This window comes from Dermochelys coriacea, chromosome 9, assembly GCF_009764565.3.
Source record: "Dermochelys coriacea isolate rDerCor1 chromosome 9, rDerCor1.pri.v4, whole genome shotgun sequence".
NCBI lineage: Eukaryota > Metazoa > Chordata > Testudines > Dermochelyidae > Dermochelys > Dermochelys coriacea.
The window spans coordinates 56,324,146-56,336,432 of NC_050076.1; the positions used below are offsets into that span (position 1 = coordinate 56,324,146).

At 45.4% G+C, this 12,287-nt stretch overlaps 1 protein-coding gene across 16 annotated transcripts in view; it reads right to left on the reverse strand.

Moving 5' to 3' along the window:
- Positions 1-12,287, reverse strand: part of FARP2 (FERM, ARH/RhoGEF and pleckstrin domain protein 2) — a 257,803-nt gene that overhangs the window by 29,247 nt on the left and 216,269 nt on the right. For all 16 annotated transcript variants that reach the window (XR_006273983.1, XR_006273985.1, XR_006273984.1 and 13 more), the window contains 2 exons: positions 5,916-6,049; positions 4,673-4,754 (listed from right to left, as the gene is read on the reverse strand). Coding sequence is in view for 13 of the 16 variants with exons in the window: in XM_043491578.1 (XP_043347513.1) it covers positions 4,673-4,754; positions 5,916-6,049 (216 nt within the window). In the remaining 3 variants the exon portion in view is untranslated. The remainder of the gene's footprint in view (positions 1-4,672; positions 4,755-5,915; positions 6,050-12,287) is intronic.

Sequence of the window (12,287 nt, forward strand, 5' to 3'; positions counted from 1 at the left end):
ATTTTTCCTGCTGGGTGTCTGCTTCAGACTGAATATTTTTTTCTGGAAAATTTCAATCAAAACAGTTTAGCTATTTCTAGGAAGAAGGCACCTGACTCGAATGCAAAGGGGACAAGAGCCGGACTGGAGGGAGGGAAAGGAGTATATTGGTACAAGAAGACAGGTGAGACTGGTACTGGTTGGGCAAGGAGATTGAGAGTGGGAGCTGGGGAAAAGGATGGAGAGGAGGCTGGGAAACATTGTGGGAGAGACCAGGAGTGGGTGGGAGAACCAGGGAGGAAACCTGGAGCCAGTATGGGGGAGGAACTCTGAGATTGGACAAGGAGCTGGGAAGCGAAGGTGAAACTAAGACTGGCTGTATAAAGGGACTGGGACTTGAAACCAGATGGAGGTGGGGTGAGGGAAATGGGTATTGGGGGCCAAGGAGATAGATCAAACAAGAAGCTGGGGAAGAACTGGGATAAGGAGCCAGGGAGATTATGGGGGAGGCTAAGATTGGACGAGGAGCCGAAGGAGGGATACTGGGACTGGGAACCAATGGTGGTGGTGGGGAGACATGGACATGACTGGAGGGCACAGACTGAGTGGGGAAGAGTGGAAAGAGATCAGATGAGGAGTTGGGAGGGGAGAACTGGCACTGCCTGGGCAAGGAAACTGGGACTAGGAGTTGGGGTGGGGGTGAGATTGGGACTCTGACAGTGAGCCCAAAAGGGAGAGATGTGGTGGGCAAGACAACTGGGACTGTGATGAGAAGCCTAAGGTGAGGAAATTGGGATAAGGAGCCAGGGGTGCGGAAGAGATCAGACCAAGGACAGGTTGGAGGGGTCAAGCTAGAAGGGGACCAGAGAAGACAGAGAACACTTCCCTCCCAAACTTGAAATAGAACCCAAGATTCCTGAATCTCAGCCTATACAATTTGCCTCTCTTGTGTGTATTCATTATGATAAAGTCTTTAATTATCTGTTCACATGTTTTTTTTTCCACAAGACACCTGCCTCATTTGGTGCACAGGCTGGGCCTGCTCTGGGGATGCATTAGCACTGTATGGCCAAGGAGGCTGTTGTCTGTAGGATCCTTGCTTCATTTGTTACAGAATTTGTATGGTATGTAGCAATGAGGCGCGGGATTGTAGAGGGAAAAAGGAGGGTCTCATGGTTAGGGCATTTGAATGCTGCCTTGGAGAACTGGATTCTATCGCTGCCTCTGACACAGAGTTCCTATGTGATGCTGGGCAAGTCACTTAAACCAAACTTTTGATAGGTGATCACTGATGGCATGTTCTTCATTTTCTGGGTGCCTGACTTGAGACCCTGGGATTCTGGTTACAGAAGTGCTAACCACTCAGCTGCAACTGAAGTCAATGGGAGCAGTGCTTTGAACATATAGCATATAGTTTGTCTTTCTCGCAGAGGGTAGAATTAACTTCGTCTGTACGAAATGCAAGTTGGTCTCCATATTGGAAGAGAAGGTTTAAGGACTAGAGACCCAAGTATCAACCCCGCATTGCATCAGAGAAAATGAAGATTTTATTGACAGAAGTCAGCATTTGGTACTGCAGGCACAGCATGCTGAAGAATCAGAGAGGGCAGTGCAGAATGGGGAAGAAAATTGGCGGCATGTGACCTCCAAAAGAAGAAAGAGGAGAACCCATGTACCCCCAATGTAGATAGCGGTAAGAAACCATTTTCAGGCTCTCTGCACAGGTACTATGGCGGTGAATGATTTGGAAGAGTCATCTGAGGGAAAGGATCAGAAGGAGACCCCATTGACCGGAAGGCATAGGATGCATTGTCCTAAAGATGGGGGTTCCACGACTACCACTTGCAAGAGGAGGAGACGGGTGGTGGTGGTCAGGAAGTCCATCCTATGAGGGATGGAGTCATCCATCTGCCTCCTGTCCAGACCAGGAGACTTGAGTAGTGTGCTGCTTGTCTGGAGCTAGAATTCAGGATGTGACTGAGTGTCTGCCGAGACTGTTCAAGCCCTCAGACCATTACCCCTTCCTACTTCTCCACATGGGCACCAATGATACAACCAAGAATGACCTTGAGCGAGTCACTGCAGACTGTGTGGCTCTGGGAAGAAGGATAAAGGAGTCTGAGGCACAAGTTGTGTTCTTGTCCATCCTCCCTGTTGAAGGAAAAGGCCCAGGTAGGAACTATGGAATTTAGGAGGTAAATGCATGGTTACACAGGTGGTGTCAGAGAGAGGGCTTTGGATTCTTCGACCATGGGATGTTGTTCCAGGAAGAAGGATAGCTAGGAATAGATGGGATTCACCTAACAAAAAGGGGGAAGAGCCTTCAACTACCTGAAGTGGGGTTCCAAAGAGGATGGAGCTAGGCTGTTCTTAGTGGTGGCAGATGACAGAACAAGAAGCAATGGTCTCAAGTTGCAGTGGGGGAGGCCTAGGTTGGATATTAGGAAACACTATTTCACTAGGAGGGTGCTGAAGCACTGGAATTGGTTACTTAGGGAGGTGGTGGAATCTCCATCCTTAGAGGTTTTTAAGGCCCAGCTTGACAAAGCCCTGGCTGGGATGATTTAGTTGGGGTTGGTCCTGCTTTGAGCAAGGGGTTGGACTCGATGACCTTCTGAGATCTCTTCAAACCTTAAACTTCTATGATTCTACATAAAGTGATATATGATGCTAATTATGCTGAAAAATCAGGTCCAAGGTATTTCAAATGGGACATTACAAAATTAAGAGATATTTTTCATATTTATTTCTCTGTGCCTCAATTCCCAATTTCTAAAATGCAGATGACCCTCCATCTCACAGGACGGCCTGGGGCCACATATTAAACAACAAGGATAAAAGGAAATATTTAATAATTGTTCATAAAGAGAGCCATCCTGTGTCCTGAATGAGGCAGGCATCCTGTGGAAAAAACAGTATGTGATCAGATAATTAATGACTATCATAATGCATATAACACAAGGGGGCTGAATTAGGGTTGCAGAGGCAGTCTTAATTCTGGTGTTTCCTAATTTTTGAGTATATGCCATACAAAACAGTAACATGAATCTGGAAAGAAAAAGTTAAAAAGTCACAATACAGTTGCTATTGCTGCTTAGTAGTAATTACAATTTACAATCTACGAAAAGTTTACATAATATTTAACAATCAAAGAGAAAGGACCTAGCACTGGCAATGTGGACATGTGTAAAGTTTGCAAGCAAATGAAAAACCAGTTTAAGCAGAGTAAGCTTTGGGACTGACTGCAAGCCCGAAAGAGAGAGACTAGAACTCAGAGGGGTGGAGACAGGGTCGAGGATCCAGGAGTAGGGAAGAGACCAGCAAAAGGATTTGTGCCCACTATAGTAGACTCCTTTCCAGTACCTGGAATGGAACTCAAAGTTAAGATAAGACTGACACCCCCCCCACACACACACACACCACAAAAATCAAACAAAACCAGATGTCCACTGAGACAGAGGATAAAAAATTCTGTAGAAATTAGTTACTATGGTAGAGACTGGTTGCATCAAAACCATGGTATTTTTAACCATCCCTTATAGTTTATGTTATAAAAACAAACTGAAGATAGATCAAAAAGGCAGATACGGATAACTCCAATGACTGAAGAACCCAGTATACTGTTACTTTTCCACAGTATATTGTGGATAAAAAAAATGGAAAGAACATGACTGAGGGACATCAAAATACCCCAATATGAAAACAGCAATTGCATCTATGGAATGACCAGAACAGGCAGAGGTGTCCTGGGAATTTTCTTTCTTAGGACTTATCTAAATGGGGAAATTGACCAGTATAACTATAGTAGAATAATGACAGGTTTCAGAGGTTTCAGCCGTGTTAGTCTGTATTCGCAAAAAGAAAAGGAGTACTTGTGGCACCTTAGAGACTGGGAGTAGATGGGTCATTACACAAAGTAAAACTATTTCCCCATGGTGTTCCCCCCCCCAACCCCTCACTGTTCCTCAGACGTTCTTGTCAACTGCTGGAAATGGCCCACCTTGATTATCACTACAAAAGGTTTTCTTCCTCTCCCCCCTCCCCCCCACTCTCCTGCTGGTAATAGCTCATCTTAAGTGATCACTCTCCTTACAGTGTGTATGGTAACACCCATTGTTTCAAGTTCTCTGTGTATATAAATCTCCTCACTGTATTTTCCACTGAATGCATCCGATGAAGTGAGCTGTAGCTCACGAAAGCTTATGCTCAAATAAATTTGTTAGTCTCTAAGGTGCACAAGTACTCCTTTTCTTATAGTGGAATAATTATTTTGCTACAACTATGTTGGTATAACTGTGTGTGAACACTATTCCTGAATAAAAATTATTTCATTCCAGAATAATTACTCCCGAGTTTTTTAAAAAAAAGCAGAGTTATACTGGCATCACTATAGTGGAATAATTGTTCCTTTATATCTATGCTGTTTAATTTCCTCATTAATTTCCTCCTTAGTCTTCTAAGCAGCCAGCTCTTATCTGGTCTTACATGTAGGTGGAATAAAATACAATGGCAGTAAGTGTTAGTTGCTGCAAATAGTCTCCTGTTATATTTTGTTTTAAAGTAATTTACAAAGCATAATCAATTAATTTACACATCACTGAGTTGGGTGAAAATGCTACAACTGGAACTACTACCCTGTCAATAAGTGATGCTGAACTTAAAATCTCAGAATTTCAAGAGTCAATTCTTCCACCTTCAGCATGCACATGTTCCTCAGCATGACATCTCCAATCCGTTGACAATCTCCTTTCACATAAACGTTGGATTGTCCTTCCCTGAAATAAACACAAACAATGGAATCAGAAACTGTACTAAGATGAGGGCCCTGGATACACAATTTTTTGAGTGTACTAAAGATGACTTTTGGATAACGAAAGGAGACAAGACTAGTATTCTCCCTTACCATTCATCTCTCCATGCTTCCTACTTCAGTTGAAATCATGGGAAACAGCAAATATGGTGGCCACAAAAAAGAACAACCAACCACAACCACACCTACCCCACAATCACATGAGGAAAGGATCAGAAATTAACTCCATAATGAGGTTAGTATAACTGTTCAGAGATTTGTAAAAATAGTCTTGACAGGGTATCATCTGAGTTTGAGTTATTTTTGTTAGTTTTTGTACACTGTATTTGTTCACTTCTGCTCTTTCAGAACTAGGCTGCTGTAACCAAATACAATTATTTGGCTTATGCCCTTTATGGCAGAATCTTCACAAGCTGAGGCACAACAATCAAGTCATGAAATCCAGGGTCTACACAGGAAAAATTTGGTTTGCTACTATAAAGAAGTAGGAAAATCACTAAATCAATTAAATTCCTCAACAGAACGTAGCACATTGGATCTATGATGGCTAGTTGGCTTCTAGTATGCTATGTCTCGGACTACAGAAAATAACACAAAGGTCATTGGTCCTGGAATTCCCTTCTCTAAAATCAGAAAAGCTGTTCTGTGAGAAATTAATAGCTTTGCCTATGCATCTTTTATTCATAGAAACATTTGTTTTGCAGTTACTTTAACCCGACAAAGTAAAATACCCCAAAGAACATGTACTATTATCCTTTTGACCTTGTGTTTCTTCTCTTTGCTAGGGCCAGGAAAATGGGGTCAAAATTTTGGAATAGGGAGCAATAGATCCTGCTACAAAAAACTCACATCTGTGCATGCTGAGTACATAACTATACACAAAAAGTGTGATTAGGTATGCTATTATATAATTTACATGTACAAATCTGAGGGATTGTGGGGACAATGCACGAAACTGTGGCCTTTTAAGAGTATTCCAGCTGTAGTTTTTCCCTTTCCATAATTTATATTTTTAAAAACACCTCTTCATTTATTCCTTTTACACAGTTTCAGAAGTGCCAAATTGTTCAGATTTGAAGGATCATCTACAGCCTTCACCTGAGCATACAGCTCTATTAATTCTTACCAGAGTGCTAGCCTCTGCTCCATTTCTTTCAGGAAACTTCGGTGAAACTCATAGATTGGATCTATGTTAGAGAAGAGCAGTGTCATCAGACCTTCAGGCATGGCGTTCTCCTTGATGACTGCACTGCGGAACCACTGCAGGAGAAAATATAAATAATGATCATTTGTCAAATGTTATTAACAGACAATCTGAATTTTAGCTCCTGAAGATACAAGGAGAGAAAGAGCAGGAGGGAAGGGGAAACATCTAGGGAAGAGATCATCTAGAGAACAATATAAAGAAAGATGCAATTTCTCTCCTCATCAAGCTTCAAAAACTTGAAGCAGGTCATTTGGCCCCAGCCACAGGCATATTCCGTGTTCCAGTGGCAAGATGCAGATAGACCATTCTACAACCATAATAAATTATGTGATTCTGGAACTTTCCCACAACGAGTGTTGTATAACTGGTTTTATTTCAGCACTAATGTAATGGTTCTTTTGTAAAGCTTGTAACAGTAAATTGAGTTATTCAGCAGTTGGAGATATTTTGCTTTGTATTATATATTTTTTCTTAATATCTTTAGTTCCCAGTGTTTTCACAGGGAGGAAGGGAACATACCTTATGTCTTTGAGGAGCCAAGTATTTCAGTTATCTTATGTACAGTTTAGAATTTCTCAGGCAAAAGAAGAGAAAGTTACTCACATTGTGCAGTAATGATGGTTCTTTGAGATATGTCCCCTCATGGGTGCTTCACTGTAGGTATGCATGCATCTCCACGCTGCCAATCAGAGAATTTCAATAGCAGTTCGTCCCATCTACACATATGCATTGCCTCACCCACCACGAGGCCAGCTAGCATGCGCAGGCATTTCCCTCTCAGTACCTTTGCTACGGCAGTGTTTATGAGCAAAACTCCAAAGTAGAGGGTAGGAGGGTAGGTTGTAGAGCACCCATAGAGACAAACATCTCAAAGAACCATCGTTACTGCATAAAGTGAGTAACTTCTTCTTTGTCTTCGGGTAGCGTCCTTATGGGTGCTCCACTGTAGGTGACTCCCGAACAGTTACCTTGTGCAGTAACTGAGTTTCTTCGAGATGTGTGTCCCTGTGGGTGCTCCACTTCAGGTATCGATGCGTCCTGGCACCATCAACCGGAGACTTATGGTAGCAGTGTCCGCACAGGTTGCGCGTGCGGAGTAGGCATCTTGCAGTGCTGTTGGTGCCACATCTAGCACGTTCACAACCCAAGTCCTCCAGTTCCTTCTCTATCACAGAGTCCTAGTGACAAACTCCAAAGTAGAGGGGAGGAGGGTGGGTAATGGAGCACCCACAGGGACACACATTTTGAAGAACCTCAGTTACTGCACAAGGTGAGTAACCCTCTCTTCTTCTTCTTCGAGTGCTGTCCCTGTGGGTGCTCCACTTCAGGTGACTGTAAAGCAGTGCCCCTCAGAAGGCAGGAAGAACTTCAGGTTCATTTGAGTCGTAGAGATAAGTATGGTTAGGCCAACTATGGCATCAGCCCTGGAATCTTGCGTGATTGCATAGGGCTCAGTGAATGTGTGGACAGATGTCCAAGTGGCCACCCTACAAATCTCTAGTATTGGAACATTGTTTAGGAACGCTATAGAGGTTGAAACTGACTCTGATGTGGGTAGGAGAGTCCGCATTCCGAATGTGACAGCAAATGTTGAATGCATGTAGAGATCCATTTAGACAGTGAGTGGATATTGCACAGCCTTTCAAACGCTTGGTAGTAGAAACAAAAAAAGCCTAGGAGATTTCTGGAAAGGTTTGGTCCTTTCCAGGTAAAACGCTAATGGCCCCCTGATGTCCAATGTATGCAAGACAGTCTCTGCTGGAGTCTCATGAGGCTTGGGATAGAATGTAGGAAGATGGATTGGTTGGTTCATATAAAAGGATGATGTTACCTTTGGTAGAAAATTTGGGTGTGGACGTAGCATGACCTTGTCTTTGAAGAATATTGTGTATTGAGGATCGGCCATGAGAACCCTTATCTCACTCATCCTTCTGGCAGAAGCAATAGCAACCTAGTGTAGGAGGGAACAGGTGGCTCAAATGGTGTTCTGGTGAGTCTTTTCAATACCAGACTGAGGTCCCAGGCTGGAGTAGGTTGGCAAACCTCTGGGTAAATGTTCTGGAGACCCCTGAGGAAGTGTTTAGCGATGGGGTGTGCGAAGACTGATGTCCCATCAGTCTTATGATAGAATGCTGTAATGGCCGTGAGGTGGACTTCCATCGAGCTTGTTGCTAAACCCGAGCATTTCAGCTCCAGTAGGTATTTCAGCACTAATGGTAGCAGTGTTGTGGAGGCTGGTACGTGTTTTTCTTGACACCAGAAGGAGAATCTCTTCCATTTTTGAAGGTAAGTATTACACGTGGTCACTTTCCTGCTGTTTAGTAATACGTGTTTGACTTGTTCCGAGCAGGCTAGTTCGCCATAATGGAACCATGCAGGAACCACATTTGTAGATGGAGTTGCTCCAGATTTGGGTGAAGAGTGTGACCATTGTTCTGAGTCAGTGGGTCCAGCTGGCAAGGGAGAGCTTGAGGGACACATATCACCATGTGTGTCAGGTAAGGGTACCATGCTTGCCTGGACCACATCAGGACTCTGAAGATGACCTTGGCCTTGTCTAGGCATATTTTGTGTACCACACATGATATTAGGAGAATCGGTGAGAACACGTACATGAGTTGTACATCCCATGTGATGAGGAAGGCGTCCCCCCGTGATTGTGGTCCCATTCCTGCTCTCGAGCAGAACATTGCACATTTGTGGTTTGTTGGAGATGCAAACAGGTCAATGAGGGGAATGCCCCGCAGGCAAAATATGGATAGCAGGACTCCTTTGTTCATTTCCCATTTGTGGTGTCAAGAGAAATACCTGCTGAGCGTGTCTACCTTCGTGCAGTGATGAGCTGCCAAAATCTTAACAACAGGTTCCCTCCTCACCCCACAAGAAGGTCGTTCCCCACCCCTGCCCCCCGGGCCTCCTGCCCCATTCAACCCCCCCCCCCGTGTTCCTTGATGCCCCCCCGAGGATCCCTGTCCCATCCACCCTCCTCCTCTGTCCCCTGACTTCCCCCAGAAGCGGGCAGAAGGGTCTTGTGGGACACCGTAGTGGGTGCCCACCCCACCCCTAAGAGTCAGAGGCACCTGCCGGGGGGCGAGGTGGGGAGTCCCAGCGATGCTTACCTGGGGCAGCTCCCAGGAAGCATCCAGCAGGTCCCTCTGGCTTCTAGGGGTGGGGGAGCATAGCTAGGGGGAGAGTAGGGGGAGCGGCCGCTCCCCCACTGATCACAGCAAAAGTAACGCTTTAGGTGCCAACTCCCTGGGTGCTCCGGGACTGGAGCATCCATGGGGAAAATTGGTGGGTGCAGAGCACCCACCGGCAGCTCCCCACCCCGCACCCAGCCCCAGCTCACCTCACCTCCACTCCGCTTCCTCCCCTAAATGCACCGCCCCACTCTGCTTCTCCACACCTCCCCCCCAGCTTCCCGTGAATCAGCTGTTCAGCAGGAAGCCGGGGAAGACTGAGAAGCAGGCCACGGCTTCACACTCAGGCCGAGGGTGGCGGAGGTGAGCTGGGGCGGGGAGGAGTTCCCCTGCACGCCCCCACGGGTTACCTGCTGCGGCGTGGGAGGCCCTCCTCGTGCCCCCCACCCACCCGAGCTCACCTCGCGGAACAACCGGTTCTAAAAGGGCTTCTAAATTTAACAACCGGTTCTAGAGAACTGGTGCAAACCAGCTCCAGCTCACCACTGCCTTCGTGTTCTGACAGCCGGGAAGGTAGGATGTTGAAATGTTTATGTTGTGGTGTATGCACCAGTTCCACAGTTTCATGGTTTCGGTACATAATGAATGAGATTGATGGCCCCCTTGGCAACTGATGTAAAACATGTAGACGATGTTGTCAGTCATTATGCGAATTGATTCGTTCTTTATATGAGGCAGGAAGTGTCTGCTGGCACTGCGGACCGTGCATAGCTCTAGTATTTTGGTCTAGTATTTGGTATTTTGATTGTCGGGCTCAACGGGTAGTGATCAATGGCTCCATGTCTAGTTGGCAGCCGGTGTCAAGTGGAGTGCCCCAGGGGTCGGTCCTGGGGCCCGTTTTGTTCAATATCTTCATAAATGATCTGGAGGATGGTGTGGATTGCACTCTCAGCAAATTTGCGGATGATACTAAACTGGGAGGAGTGGTAGATACGCTGGAGGGGAGGGATAGGATACAGAAGGACCTAGACAAATTGGAAGATTGGGCCAAAAGAAATCTAATGAGGTTCAATAAGGATAAGTGCAGGGTCCTGCACTTAGGATGGAAGAATCCAATGCACCGCTACAGACTAGGGACCGAATGGCTCAGCAGCAGTTCTGCGGAAAAGGACCTAGGGGTGACAGTGGACGAGAAGCTGGATATGAGTCAGCAGTGTGCCCTTGTTGCCAAGAAGGCCAATGGCATTTTGGGATGTATAAGTAGGGGCATAGCGAGCAGATCGAGGGACGTGATCGTTCCCCTCTATTCGACACTGGTGAGGCCTCATCTGGAGTACTGTGTCCAGTTTTGGGCCCCACACTACAAGAAGGATGTGGATAAATTGGAAAGAGTACAGCGAAGGGCAACAAAAATGATTAGGGGTCTAGAGCACATGACTTATGAGGAGAGGCTGAGGGAGCTGGGATTGTTTAGTCTGCAGAAGAGAAGAATGAGGGGGGATTTGATAGCTGCTTTCAACTACCTGAAAGGGGGTTTCAAAGAGGATGGCTCTAGACTGTTCTCAATGGTAGCAGATGACAGAACGAGGAGTAATGGTCTCAAGTTGCAATGGGGGAGGTTTAGATTGGATATTAGGAAAAACTTTTTCACTAAGAGGGTGGTGAAACACTGGAATGCGTTACCTAGGGAGGTGGTAGAATCTCCTTCCTTAGAGGTTTTTAAGGTCAGGCTTGACAAAGCCCTGGCTAGGATGATTTAACTGGGACTTGGTCCTGCTTTGAGCAGGGGGTTGGACTAGATGACCTTCTGGGGTCCCTTCCAACCCTGATATTCTATGATTCTATGATTCTATGATTCTATTTTGATGTGTAGTTGAGTCTCTGCAAAAGACCATTTGCCTGGAACCGTGTGCTGATGCATGTGTGTGCCCCAGCCTATCAGCGAAGCATCTGTCATGATTACTATTGATGTGGGTTCCTGTTGGAACAGGATGTCCATGCATACATTTTCTGGTCTTGTCCACTAGTGTAAAGAGTCCAGGATATGGGGCGGTACGGCAGTCTGTGCTTGCTGGGTATGTATATCGAGTTTGTTAGAGTTCCCCCCCACTCTGAACTCTGGGGTACAGATGTGGGGACTCACATAAAAGACCCCCCCAAGCTAATATTCAACCATCTTAGGTTAAGACTTCCCCAAGGCACAAATTCCTTTCCTTGTCCTTCGACGGTATTGTTGCCACCACCAAGTAATTTACACAAAAATTCAGGGCAGGGACACTTGGAATCCCAATCCTCACAAAATATCCCCCCAAGCCCTTTCACCCCCTTTCCTGGGGAGGCTTGAGAATAATATACCAACCAATTGTCTTAGCAATGTGAGCACAGACCCGACCCTTTGTCTTCAGGACACTAAAAATCAATCAGGTTTTTAAAAGAAGAACTTTATAATAAAGAAAAAAGTAAAAGAATCACACCTGCAAAATCAGGATGGAAGGGAACTTTACAGGGTAAGAAAAAGATTTAAAACACAGAGGATTCCCCCCTAGGCTCAGCTTCACAGTTACAAAAACAGGAATAAAACTATCTCTGTACATAGGAAAAATTCACAAGCTAAAACAAAAGATAACCTGACGCATTTCCTTGCCCTACTTACAATTTCTGTGATTTTAGATGGCTTATTCCAGGTATATTTTCAGGAAATGCTGTTCCTGCTTGGCTTCTCTCTCCGTCCAGAGAGGGAACAACAAAGAGAACAAACAAACAAATCCTTCCCCCCCAGATTTGAAAAGAGTGCTATTGTCATCTGGACTGTGCCCAGTGCCTCTTGTTGAGTTGGGCCTTTGAGAAGGCAATCATCCAGGTAAGGGAAGATCACAATTCCCTGGTTGTGTAGATGTGCCGCTACTACCGCTAGGGTTTTGGAGAAAACTCTTGGTGCAGTAGATAAGCCGAATGGTAGTACTCTGTACTGGAAATGTTTGTGTCCTACTGCGAATCACAGGAACTTCCTGTAAGCAGGTGTATGGTAATATTAAAATAAGTATCTTGGAGGTCGAAGGCTGAAAACAAGTCCCCCTTTTGCAGTGCTGGAAGTATCGTGCCAATGTGATCATCTTGAACTTTTGAATGTGTACACACTTGTTGAGCTTCC